The sequence below is a fragment of the Eleutherodactylus coqui genome, chromosome 1 (assembly GCF_035609145.1).
Source record: "Eleutherodactylus coqui strain aEleCoq1 chromosome 1, aEleCoq1.hap1, whole genome shotgun sequence".
NCBI lineage: Eukaryota > Metazoa > Chordata > Amphibia > Anura > Eleutherodactylidae > Eleutherodactylus > Eleutherodactylus coqui.
In genome coordinates, this window is record NC_089837.1 from 70415227 (window position 1) to 70429586 (window position 14360).

The 14360-nt window shown below is 44.4% G+C and overlaps 1 protein-coding gene across 1 annotated transcript in view; it reads left to right on the forward strand.

The window, feature by feature from the left end:
- Positions 1 to 14360, forward strand: part of NBAS (NBAS subunit of NRZ tethering complex) — a 616392-nt gene that overhangs the window by 390724 nt on the left and 211308 nt on the right. Inside the window, exon 41 of the mRNA XM_066597064.1 lies at positions 5001 to 5230. Coding sequence (XP_066453161.1) covers positions 5001 to 5230 — 230 coding nt within the window. The remainder of the gene's footprint in view (positions 1 to 5000; positions 5231 to 14360) is intronic.

Genomic DNA, 14360 nt, shown 5'->3' on the forward strand with positions numbered 1-14360 from the left:
ACCGGACAGTGCTTACCTGAATCCCCGCGCTCCGGTGACTTCTTACTTACCCGGTGAAGATGGCCGCCGGCATCTTCTCCCTCCGTGGACCGCAGGGCTTCTGTGCGGTCCATTGCCGATTCCAGCCTCCTGATTGGCTGGAATCGGCACGTGACGGGGCGGAGCTACACGGAGCTACACGGAGCCCCATTGAGAAGATAACAAGACCCGGACTGCGCAAGCGCGTCTAATTTGGCCATTAGACGGCGAAAATTAGATGGCAACCATGGAGACGAGGACGCTAGCAACGGAGCAGGTAAGTGAAAAACTTTTTATAACTTCTGTATGGCTCATAATTAATGCACGATGTATATTACAAAGTGCATTAATATGGCCATACAGAAGTGTATAGACCCACTTGCTGCCGCGGGACAACCCCTTTAAGTTTAGACTTGCATTATTTGTTTCTTAAAAACCTGCTTGGGATGTCAGAAAGAAAGCAAAACCGTCAGGAGACGTGACAGTGACTCGTCCCTGACAGACATGTAAACAGTATTGTTGTTGAACTGTACTTTCCATTGCGGGCAATAAAATACCTTTGAACCATAAAATGTCTTTATCGCAGACGCAAAAAATACACGCATAAAGTGTATTGTAAATACGCCCCTGAGAGTGAGCCCTTCTAAACGGCCCTTTGAAGGCAACCATATTGCTGATCTGGTCTTTGGTGAAAATGAGGTTTGCCAGCCCTGCTATATATGAACTCGATATGTCTTGGTATAGTTGAAGACTAGGGCTGTACTAATAGGAGAGTCCCTTTAATTCTAGCCTTCCCAACCCCGCAGCCCTCCCATTGCTACAAGTATGATTGAGTCCTGTGGTTGTGGGACGTTGCAGCATTGTGCGGACTCTCCCACTGCTCCGCTTGTACTCGTTTGCTTCACTGCTATCGTAAAATCCTTCATCTCCACTTGTACAGCAGCTCCTCACATCCTGCAACACGTGGCTTCTTTATGGAGGCTTCGGATTAAAGCTAATGACATGAAATGAGCACAGTTAGTGCAACCTTCCCCTCCTGCAAGTCACATTCACATTACATTCCCCCCACAATTACTCCTTACATGTAGGGCTGATGTTACAGCCGCCGGAGATTAAAGTCACGTAAAGCCGCTGAAATACATGATTACATAATAACTTCTGGGCAATTAAACACAACTCCCGTCTACCGGAACACATGATAGCCAGCGGAGAAGACTTTATGGATCATGTAATTCATCTGTCATGGTGCAGTGTTTGTGCGTATATATCTGTATAGACTGTAAGTGCCTGTATACACAAACCACTCCATGAGCGGGATCTGTCTGTCTTATATCTATCTATCTATCTATCTATCTATCTATCTATCTATCTATCTATCTATCTATCTATCTATCTATCTAGCTATCTATCTATCTATCTATCTATCTATCTATCCCATATCTATCTATCTATCCCATATCTATTTATCTATCTATCCCATATCTATCTATCTATCTATCTATCTATCTATCTATCTATCTATCTATCTATCTATCCTATCTATCTATCTATCTATCCCATATCTATTTATCTATCTATCTATCTATCTATCCCATATCTATTTATCTATCTATCTATCTATCTATCTATCTATCCCATATCTATTTATCTATCTATCTATCTATCTATCTATCCCATATCTATTTATCTCTCTATCTCTCTATCTCCTATCTATCTATCCCATATCTATTTATCTATCTATCTATCTATCTATCTATCTATCCCATATCTATCTATCTATCTATCTCATATCTATCTATCTATCTATCTATCTATCTCATATCTATTTATCTATCTATCTATCTATCTATCCCATATCTATTTATCTATCTATCTATCTATCTATCTATCCCATATCTATTTATCTCTCTATCTCTCTATCTCCTATCTATCTATCCCATATCTATTTATCTATCTATCTATCTATCTATCTATCCCATATCTATCTATCTATCTATCTATCTATCTATCTATCTATCTATCTATCTATCTATCTATCTATCTATCTATCTATCTATCTATCTATCTATCTATCTATCCCATATCTATTTATCTATCTATCTCTCTATCTCCTATCTATCTATCCCATATCTATCTATCTATCCCAGATCTATCTCTCGCTCTCCTATCTATCTCTCGCTCTCCTATCTATCTCTCGCTCTCCTATCTATCTCTCGCTCTCCTATCTATCTCTCGCTCTCCTATCTATCTCTCGCTCTCCTATCTATCTCTCGCTCTCCTATCTATCTCTCGCTCTCCTATCTATCTCTCGCTCTCCTATCTATCTCTCGCTCTCCTATCTATCTCTCGCTCTCCTATCTATCTCTCGCTCTCCTATCTATCTCTCGCTCTCTCCCCTCTCTCCTGCCTGTGTCTGCCTCTCTTCTGTCGGGGTCTGCCTGGCTGTCTCTTTTGTCTCCTGCCTGTCTGTCTCTTTTGTCTCCTGCCTGTCTGTCTCTTTTGTCTCCTGCCTGTCTGTCTCTTTTGTCTCCTGCCTGTCTGTCTCTTTTGTCTCCTGTCTATCTCTTTTGTCTCCTGTCTGTCTATCTCTTTTGTCTCCTGTCTGTCTATCTCTTTTGTCTCCTGTCTGTCTGTCTCTTTTGTCTCCTGTCTGTCTATCTCTTTTGTCTCCTGTCTGTCTATCTCTTTTGTCTCCTGTCTGTCTGTCTCTTTTGTCTCCTGTCTGTCTGTCTCTTTTGTCTCCTGTCTGTCTGTCTCTTTTGTCTCCTGTCTGTCTGTCTCTTTTGTCTCCTGTCTGTCTGTCTCTTTTGTCTCCTGTCTGTTTGTCTCTTTTGTCTCCTGTCTGTCTATCTCTTTTGTCTCCTGTCTGTCTATCTCTTTTGTCTCCTGTCTGTCTATCTCTTTTGTCTCCTGTCTGTCTATCTCTTTTGTCTCCTGTCTGTCTATCTCTTTTGTCTCCTGTCTGTCTATCTCTTTTGTCTCCTGTCTGTCTATCTCTTTTGTCTCCTGTCTGTCTGTCTCTTTTGTCTCCTGCCTGTCTGTCTCTTTTGTCTCCTGCCTGTCTGTCTCTTTTGTCTCCTGCCTGTTTCTGTCTGTCTCTTTTGTCTCCTGCCTGTTTCTGTCTGTCTCTTTTGTCTACTGCCTGTTTCTGTCTGTCTCTTTTGTCTACTGCCTGTTTCTGTCTGTCTCTTTTGTCTACTGCCTGTTTCTGTCTGTCTCTTTTGTCTACTGCCTGTTTCTGTCTTTCTCTTTTGTCTACTGCCTGTTTCTGTCTGTCTCTTTTGTCTACTGCCTGTTTCTGTCTGTCTCTCTTGTCTACTGCCTGTTTCTGTCTGTCTCTTTTGTCTCCTGCCTGTCTGTCTCTTTTGTCTCCTGTCTATCTCTTTTGTCTCCTGCCTGTCTGTCTCTTTTGTCTCCTGTCTATCTCTTTTGTCTCCTGCCTGTCTATCTCTTTTGTCTCCTGCCTGTCTATCTCTTTTGTCTCCTGTCTGTCTATCTCTTTTGTCTCCTGTCTGTCTATCTCTTTTGTCTCCTGTCTGTCTATCTCTTTTGTCTCCTGTCTGTCTGTCTCTTTTGTCTCCTGTCTGTCTGTCTCTTTTGTCTCCTGTCTGTCTGTCTCTTTTGTCTCCTGTCTGTCTGTCTCTTTTGTCTCCTGTCTGTCTGTCTCTTTTGTCTCCTGTCTGTCTGTCTCTTTTGTCTCCTGTCTGTTTGTCTCTTTTGTCTCCTGTCTGTCTATCTCTTTTGTCTCCTGTCTGTCTATCTCTTTTGTCTCCTGTCTGTCTATCTCTTTTGTCTCCTGTCTGTCTATCTCTTTTGTCTCCTGTCTGTCTATCTCTTTTGTCTCCTGTCTGTCTATCTCTTTTGTCTCCTGTCTGTCTATCTCTTTTGTCTCCTGTCTGTCTATCTCTTTTGTCTCCTGTCTGTCTATCTCTTTTGTCTCCTGTCTGTCTATCTCTTTTGTCTCCTGTCTGTCTATCTCTTTTGTCTCCTGTCTGTCTATCTCTTTTGTCTCCTGCCTGTCTGTCTCTTTTGTCTCCTGCCTGTTTCTGTCTGTCTCTTTTGTCTCCTGCCTGTTTCTGTCTGTCTCTTTTGTCTACTGCCTGTTTCTGTCTGTCTCTTTTGTCTACTGCCTGTTTCTGTCTGTCTCTTTTGTCTACTGCCTGTTTCTGTCTCTCTCTTTTGTCTACTGCCTGTTTCTGTCTGTCTCTTTTGTCTACTGCCTGTTTCTGTCTGTCTCTTTTGTCTACTGCCTGTTTCTGTCTGTCTCTCTTGTCTACTGCCTGTTTCTGTCTGTCTCTCCTGTCTGTGTGTGTCTGTCTTTTGTGTCTCCTGTCTGTGTGTGTCTGTCTTTTGTGTCTCCTGTCTGTCTTCTGATTCATGTCTGTGTCTGCCTCTCTCTTGTCTGCCTGCCTCTCTCTCTTCTGTCTCCTGGCTGTCTGTCTATCCTATCCTGATTTATCTATCTTGATCCATTTATCCTATTCTATCTGTCCATATGTATATATTTGTGCAGCGCTGGATGAGGAGTGGCCAGGACAACTGAGTATTCAAATTTTATTCATTCTAAGCCTTTTTAATTAAATTTTTTTTATTGTCCTGGAAAACATATTTAAACTCCCAAACTCCGCTCCGGAGGGAGTTCTGCTACTCCAAATAAGATAACGTTCAGACAACGGCCACTTCGGACAATGATTTCCATTGAAAACGAAACACAGAATCCACATGGATTGCAATGTGTATTTTGGCACAGAATCCTTGTTGGCATCTGCGCTGTCATTCTGCTGTGTGAATGAGGCCATTAAGTTGTCAAAGATGTCAAACTGAATCTGAATCTTCCAAGACTGACCTACTGTGGATGGTGGAGTGAAAAATGAGAAATCTTCTGTTATTCTGCATCCTGATTACATATTAGTTAATAGCATTTTTTTAAGTGTTTGTTTTTTCTCCCTCTAAAGCACTCTAACATTTATTTTCTTCTGTAGGCTGACCCAAATGTGCTCATCAAGTTGGTAACAAAGTATGTCTCCGATTATGCCAATGCCAACTGGCCTATTGAACTGGTGGCCCTGATAGAACAACTGCACTATTACAATGAGCGGCTGGTGGACTTCACTCAGGCTCAGATCCTCCAAGGTCTCGGCAAGGGGGTGGACGTGCAGAGATTTGCCACAGACAGCCAGTACAAAACGGAGACCATTCTAGGACTTGCTGAGTGAGTATTTGAACAAGTCTGATGCCAATCTTTTTGTTTGGGTCACATAACTGTCTTCTATGATTGGCTGGAGCTCGTCTTTCAGCCTGATGCAGTTGTCCAATGGTAAAAAGAAAATTAAAAGCCACTTTCATTATTATAAGTAGGTTAGAAAGAAAAAAGGAACCAGTGCTCCATGGACAGGAATACTAGAGGATTAGATGTGGCACACCACACTGCACGACAGAACTCGGCTACTGCCCTCTTCGGGCGGAGCACCAGATGACCGCTCCACCGTGCGGTGTTAGAAGACGGCAAATAGCTGAGAGATGAGCTCTGCTGCCAAATAGGAAACCTCAGGGGCAACTTGATAGAAGCCAACATTTTATTAGCAGTGCATTTCGAAGTCGGTCTTATTCCTTTCTCAGGCTAACGGGAGTCCTGTTAACAATCGTCTGACCCCCCCCCCCCCATATAGTTTGCATTGGCCTTAATGAACCTCCTTTAAGACCGTATTTACACGGCTGAGAGCAAGTTGCGCTTGAGATTCTCGGGAGCAGTTTGCAGCGCACAGACACCCCGTCCATGTGCTGTGGGATAGGCAGGATGCAGCACATGGCATGTCCCATTCCCTCCTGAGACTTGCACGAAAATAGGACATGCTGCGGTTTTTCAGTCTCGCGCTATGGAGGCAAGCGAAAAATCACTTAAGTTATTTATTGAAAATAATGGGTTCTTGTGTAAATACAGCCTAAATAGGTAACTTTTTGTATCATGGATTGCCACTTGTCACTGCCCCATGTGATGGACCCATAGGCTATGCCCACACTACCATCATAGGCTCCATCTGCAATTTCGCCAGGTTTAACCCTTTCCAAATCCACTGTCTGACCTGTAAAGACATTAAGATTTAAGGCTGTAGAGCTCCAATGTTGGAAGACGTCCGTCGGGGTTCTCTTACTGTATATTGCCAGCTTCTGCGCTGTCGGAGCCTATACAGCGTGTCACCTCATGCAGTACTTGCTTTATCCGCTGTATAACGGCAGACAAAGAGTAAGCCCCCTGGTAAAACCAGGATACAAATTGGATTGGAAAGGGTTAATAGTGAGTAGCGCCACATGCAGCACCATTCTTGCCCTTGAAGTAACCAGGGACCTCCCCCACAGACATCTGGGACCTGTCAGCTGCCGTCAAGACCTGTCAAGCGATGGATCCAGCACAGTACTGTTCCTTCTGTTATCCATATAAGCCATGGGGCATGTATGAACAGAACCTTGTTTGCAAATATTGTAACACTGCAGAGAGGTGATAAAATGGCATATTGCATTGTGGGTAAAACCATATCCCAGCTTATAGGACAAGGGAATGGTTTCCTCCTGCTTGAAAGATTGGCTTCAAAGTAGTGATGCATGCAGGAACCAATTTAAAGGGGTTTTGCCATATTCTAAAGTTATCCCCTATCCATGATTGGTGAGGTCCGAGCACTGGGACTCCAGTGAATGGGGTCCGGGTGGTCCCCAAGTGAAAGGAGCAGAGGTCCTGCAGGCACCATTGCTCCATTCATTTCAGTGGCAGCGTCACAGATTACTAAGTTCAAAAGCATCGGCAATCTCCAGCGCTGTCATTAAAGTGAAAGGAGCAGTGGTGCACCTGCATGGCCTCCATTTTTCGGATCAGTGGGGGTACCGGTGATTTTGGACCTCCACCGATCAAAAAGTTAGCTCCTGTCCTGTTGATTGGGGACATCTTTAGAACTTCTTACAACCCCTCTAAGAGACAGTGAAGGATGTTCTTTCTTGTGGAATGGTGGGAAATTAAAGGAGTTGTACAGTGCTTTGTAACACTGCCACACCTGTCTACAGGCTGTATGTGGTATTGCAGCTCATCCCAATTCATTTCACTAGAGCTGAGCTGAAGAAGCACCCAAAACTAGGACAGGGGTAGCCATGTTTTTCTACTCCTAGGCATCCCTTTTAATTATAGTATAAGGATACTTTGGACAACCCCTTTCTCATATTGTGGATCCCCATACATCATGCTCAGTGCCTGGTAATAATTAGAGATGGGGACTAACGGAAAAATCAAGCATGATAGAGTATCTGTTGGATTTGTAGTGGGCAACATCCGCTCATTACCTAATACCAGCAGATCCATTATATTGATTGCATGATATTAGTAATGAAGAACTATCTGTAATTTCTATACGTACGATGTGCCGATGCGCAACGATGAAGACCACAGAGTGCGGTACATAAACCGGAGGCGGGCTGCGATATACCTCCAGATTATCGCGTCCTCCGCAGCCTTGATATGCATTAACAGCGGATAATCCTCTGAGCCAGGAACAGTAAAGGAGGGGGACGCAGTCCGGGCTGTGTGATGTAATATCACAGCGCTGCAAGTTATACCAATTAGCCTGTGAGATTAGGAGAACACATCTGTACATATTAATGTATTTGTACTGCAGCCTCGAATGAGACGGCGGGATTAAAAGTGTCGCTGTCGCTAGTCGGCTTTTAGACTTTTCCTAATGTTCTTTGAGAAAAGCTTTCATTGTCTCTGAAGACGACATACAGCGGTGCTTACAATAGGAGAGAGGAAGTTTTAGGGCCCATTCACACTGGCGCATTTTTACGGGTGCAATATAAACCTCATGCAGCCCCGTTGACCTGCATTGGTGTATTCACGTAAAAACATCGCTGCATATCCTCTCTTCGTCCGTATGTATTGCCTGAAATCGCCCATTAAAGAGATCAAGTAAAAGTGCTAAAAATTAGTAGTTGCACGCGTATCCACTGCGTTTTTTAAATTATTGTTGCCTGTAGATAATAAAAAAAGTGATATAAATTAGGGCTTTTGGTGTTTTTTTGCGCGTGAACAATGCAGTGAAGTCGGATGCAACAGACATAAAAAATGCGCACATCAGAAACGCATACAGCACACACATACCCATGCAGTGAGAGCGGTGTATGTGTGTGAATGACAAGCCTATGTGAATGACCCCCTAATTATCTTCCGATTGAGATCTTCTCCAAGATTGTGAGGTCCCCAAAAGGTTTGAGGGGCATTTAAAAGGGTTATCGGTAGACACTCCATCCTAACCCCACACATAACCAACACACATGTACATTGAATGCCCCCAAAGGATTAAAACATCACCTCCTTCCACAGGATAGGCAAGTACTGTCTGCTTGATGGGTGCCTAATCGCTGGGACCCACAGTGATCATGTAAAAGGGGTCCCATTAGCCCCCAGAGCAATAGAATAGTAGTCAAGCATACTCTTTTCCACTCCATATCTATGAGACAACTGGTCAAGCATGCAGGCTATCACTCCATTCATCTCTATGGGACTGACGGAGATTGCCGAGCACAGTGCTGTACTCTATCTCCAGTAGTCCCATATGGAGTATATGGGGCAGCAGTACAGGTGCTCAATCACAGCTTCATTAATTCAAAGGTATTGTACATGGGACCACTTTCTCGTAATCACTGGGTGCTTCAGCGGTTGGACCCCTATTGGTCAGACACGTATCCTCTGTCCTATTGATAGGGTAGAAGTATTAAGCTTGGTGCAACCCCTCTAAAACATTATAACAGAGCAGCACTAATATACAGAATATCTTAATTTTATAGTGCCTAAATAAGTTTTCTGACTTTAATATTCTCTACCATGGGAATTAGATATGACAGAAGGTCCTGTTGATGGAGGTCTAGGAGGTAATATCCAAACAATCTCCATCTAAAACCAGGCAATGGGCCATTTTATTGGTCAGAAGTTATATATACCAGATGATACACTGAACAATTACTGCATTAGGGCCACTTACTCAAAAATCTGTTGACTCACCTTTTGGGGTGATCATGGCTTTCAGACCACGGGGAACAGATTTCACAAGGTAGCAAACATCCTCCATACGCAATTCAACCCATGTCCACTGCAGCCGCTCCATTAGTTGCTCTGCATTTTGCAGATAAGTGAGAGCAGATCTCATAGCCCTTTCCAGCATATTCTAAACATAACCAATGGGGTTATAGTCCAGTGGGACTGGGGGCCAAGGCAGTTTGGGGAATTCATTGTTGTATTCCTCCAAACACTCCCTAGTGATCCGAGCTTGATGACATGGAGCATTGTCCTGTTAAAGAATGGCACTGTATTCGGGAAAGACTTTGTGTTGATAATGAGTGCAGATAGTCAGTTAAGGGGTCCCTGTAGTGTTTGCCATTCAAGGATTGTGCCATGCCTAGAAAATGCTCCCCAAACCATGACACCACCACCATGCCTCTTGTACTGAAATGGTGCACTTATGGGATACGACTTCATGCTGTTTACGCCAGATGTGGACATGGCCATCCATTATGATTCAGTAGGATATGGGATTCGTCATGCCAGACGACCTTCTACCATGTATCCAAGGTACATTAACGTCTTTCCTGGCCGGTACAAACCATTGTTGGCAATGACGTATGGTCATCAGGGGCAACTATGACTATTGAACCCCAGTTGACGCAAGACACGCCACATGGCCATTGTGGAAACTGGTCTAACTTCCCCTCTGTTGTACTTCTGGGTCAGTTGGTTTGCTGTGGCACATCGTTGCTGAGATACTAAACATGCCACCCAACACTCTCCTCTAGGATCAACTACACGTGGCCTACTGCTGTGTGATCTTTTGTCGCTTGTCTGTCCATGGTTCAACCAGTCTTGGTACACTCTTGATACCTGGGTTCAGGAACAGCCAACAAATGTGACTGGTGCAGAAATACTGGCATCATACCTCCAAGCACCAACAATATTCCTGTGGTCAATCACTCAAGTCACCACGTTTACCCATGACTGCCAAACGTTGCCTTCTGCTGCGCAGAGACGTCGGCACGTTATCGGAGAGCAGATCATGACGTGGCCATCACGTAGTACTTATTGATCACGAGATGTTATGTTCCAGTTGTTCCTAATGCAGTGATCAGTCAGTGTATATGAAGAATGCATGGAACTTGGAGTGGGTGAAGTAAGTGGCGTGACTCAAAAGGCGAATGAGATTGCGAACAATGGAGTGGATGGTTTTATGGTAGCTCATTGGTTTGAGCTCACTGTGGATTGAGACGCCGAGACTTATAACAATGCAGATATTTCCGTAGCTTTTCTTATGACTGTGCCATTCACGTCAGTCTTCTAATTCTTTGTAACAAGTACATTTAATTGCAGTTTGACCTTTGTCGGCCCTTACTTAGCACAAAATGTTTTTTCTCCTTTTCTCAGACTCGACTTGAGTAATTCTTGAAGAAACTATAACACTGCGGTGCCTTTGTACTGATGTGATCAATAGGGGTGAAATCTTTCTGCAGTTTTCTGTTTTTTTTTAAAGGCGTATCGATGTTACGGGAGTGCGGCAGAGATCATGCTCTGTAGCTTTTTACTGCGAGTACAGCGAAATCAATTGTAAACCAGAATCACAACTCCTTCCTTATTTATTGAAACTTACTTCAAAGGCACAAAGGGAAATTTGAGAGTCCACTTAAACAGCATGTTAACCAGGCGGACTAATTCCTAGCCTCACATATTTCATGGAAAGTGCAAACTGGGAATAAGTATATAGGTATATGTTCTAGGAATCATACATAGTAAATATAATAAAGGGGGTGACCCATTAGAGAGCACCCTTTTCAGAATGCAGCCCAAGGGGCTTTTGACTGATTGCCTTGGCTCCCACTCATGCCACCCCAAGCAAACAAGTGTGGGCAGCCGTGGCAAACCAGACATTTTCATAGCAGGGGAAATATGTGCAATATTACATGAAGGTCATTCAGATCAATGCACGTCCGTGAATTCTATGGATGGATCATGGAAACTTTCTATTATGTTTCATGCAAGGGGAAGTTCCGAATGGTGGTTCTTGCTCTATAATGTTGATATGATCTAATATTGCATATGGACAACAGTTGTCATCTTGAGACAGACCTTTTTAGACTCTCTTGCACCCCATGACGTACATCTATGTTATGGTGACTAGAGAGTTAAGGTGAGATGCTATGGTGAATAGAGATGCCAAGGCATACGAATGGCACAGCCTTAGGATCTCAGCCTGCACCATCTGCAGTGGGAGACGGCTGTTACTGTCAGCTGGCCTCACACTTCAACAGCGGGGTTCGGTAAGACCACCTATCTCCACTGTTGATCCCTAACTTGCCGTGCTCACAGGTGAAGTCGCTCCCATTGGCTTTACTCCATGTTATCGCTGACGGCTGATAGGTGGCATGGCAGCTGGATGCCAGTCAATGGCATCTGGCTCTGCCATGGCCTGTGATTGCTTCATAAACAATAATACAATGCAGAAGTACTGAGACTTCACAGGTTTAAGGGCTCATGTCCACGGGGAAAAGAAGAATTAAAATCCGCAGCGGATTTTAACTCTTCTCCCGCGCGCGGATCCGCACCCCATAGGGATGCATTGACCACCCGCGGGTAGATAAATACCCGCGGATCGTCAATAAAAGTGATTTTAAAAAAAATGGAGCATGGAAAAATCTGGACCATGCTCCATTTTCATGCGGGTCTCCCGCGGGGACGGCTCCCGCGGGCTTCTATTGAAGCCTATGGTAGCCGTCCGGATCCGCGGGACACAAAAATCACATTTTACTTACCCGCTCCGGTTCTTCTCTTCGGCGCCGCGCCATCCTCTCTCAGCCGCGGCCGGATCATTTTGCTTCGGCCCGGCGCATGCGCGGGGCACGTCACCGACGTCATCGTGCACATCCGCCGAGCCGAAGAATGAAGATCCGGCCGCGACGAGAGAAGATGACGCTGCCGCGAAGAGAAGAAACGGAGCGGATGGGAGGTGAGTTTATTGTCATTTATTTGTATTTTCAGCGCTCATGTCCGCGGGGCAGGAGGGACCCGCTGCAGATTCTACATGTAGAATCCGTAGCGGGCCCGATTTTCCCCGTGGACATGAGGCCTAAGTCCCCTACAGTATGATGAAAAGTAAAAAAATAAATAAAATAACTTTTTGCACACTTTTTCCCTTTTGTTTAATAATAATCATCTTTATTTGTATAGCGCCAACTTATTCCAATTTATTTACGGGAAAAAAAAAATACATGCTGTGTGATCTTCTCTTGAATGCCTATCCTTGGTTCAATCAGTCTTTGTACACTCTTGATACCGTGGTTCAGGAACAGCCAACACGTGCACTCTGTAAAAAACACAATAAGGCCTCCTTCTGACGGGCGGAAATTCCGCGGCAGGATTTCCCGCAGAATTTCCGTCCGTGCATTACATAATGCAATCCTATGCAATCCTATCGTGGCATGTTCATTTAAAAGAGGTTGATGGAAATAGCTGAGCACAAACGTATTGGAGATGAATGGCGTAGCACTGGGCATTCATTCAATATCCTTCTCAGTGCTTGGGGGTGCAGTAAGCGCACAATGAGGAGAGGAACATCACAGGACCCCCTGTTCTTGGGATTGGTGGGGGTCTCAGCTGATCAGACTTTTATCTGTCCTAGTGATAGCCAGTAAAAATCTGTCAGATTTTTGCACAACCCGCCGACTGCAGCAGGTGATGGGGCTGGATCGAGGCTTATTGTGCTGTGGGGACATGACAGGTTCCCTTTAATTTACATTCTTGCTGACTCGAGACTTAGGAGTCCAGTTGGCGGTGCAGTCTTATGCTGAATAGGACGGCCACTGTAGGACCGCCCACCGGACTCCTAAGGTTAAAGTGAGCAGTCATTAATAGGAATAACTTACAAGTTCTTCTGAATCTTTTCCCACAAGACTATACATCAATCTGTTCAGCTTTTCCTGCTGCCTACAGCGTGGGCTTCAATGTGACAGGCTCCCTGTAAGCAAGATGACTAGTGTCTGCTGTAAATTGCATTGAATATTCGCAGTTGTGGGTTTTCTGTGAGAGGCGGTAATAATGAACGACTGAGGATTGTGAGGACGACAAATTCTCTGTTAATGAGATGTCAGCATTCGTTCACGTACGCTACTTGTGCGTCTAGAAGTATACGGGTTGTTATCTGTAAGGGTTTTTGTGTGGTTTACAACACGTTTTCTGAGTGACGTTGATTAGATATCATTGTGCGGTCGCACATGGTGGGTTAACAACATGATAAAGTGGCCCATAGTCATGAGATAATCATTAGCCCAAAGTAAAATACCGGCTTTTTCTCATGACTCTTTTTCCATGAGTTGGTTGAAGAGACTGCTGAGCGTCTGTCAGATAATTGACGTTCCTTGCTGGAGTTTTCAGCTGGTCGTCACTCAAATTCTGCCATTTGTGTTTTGAATAGTCAGTTTTTTGGTCACTCGAATGTTATAAAGGATAGCCAAGGGGGTTGCGTTTTTTTTTGTTTTTTTTTTAATGAGGAAATTAGCTCTTGTTTAAGGGGTTGCCCAGGGTAATAAGCTTATCCAAATCCAGTGTGGGTGTGGTGATAGCGGTAACTCCACTTCCAGCCACCATGAAAGTGATTACTAACTGGAATCCCCATCTGGTAATCAGTCAGAGACACTGCTACGGGTGCACAAACTGACGGCAGTGTGTGCCTTCTGGTTCCTCCTCTTCTGACCTCTCCACCTTGGTGTCTCTGGAGGATAGGAGAAGGGAGGAGGAGTCCGGGCGTGCACACTTTCACCCGCAGCAGCGCCAAGCAGAGGAGCAGCAGCACTTTGAAGACAGGGAGGAGATAAGTATATTGGCCTTAAGAATGGGGAACCCATTTACCCCGGTATGAATAGGAGCTGCAGTCAAATACGTGTTGTTGCTCCATTCATTTCTATGATACCGCTGGAGATAGACAAGCACTTGCACTCTATCTCTGGAAGTCCTATTGAAATTAATTGTGTGATAGTGCACAAGTATGACCACCACTCCATTCATGCAGACACATTTACTACCTCTATTTTTGTGGTCTTTGAGGTCCCCAGTGGTCAGACCCCCATCAATTTGATACTACTAATTGGATAACCCCTTTATATCACCTTCCAGAGGCATCTCTAGGCATCTTTCTGAGGACCTCAGAGAGCTTTTTGGATCTAGACATGGTGTCGCTGCACATTCCACCAGCAAAGTGCAAATCAATGTAAATGACTGGAGTTTAATGAGGACCTGTCATGTCCACGGCTCAACAGGGTTGGCTACA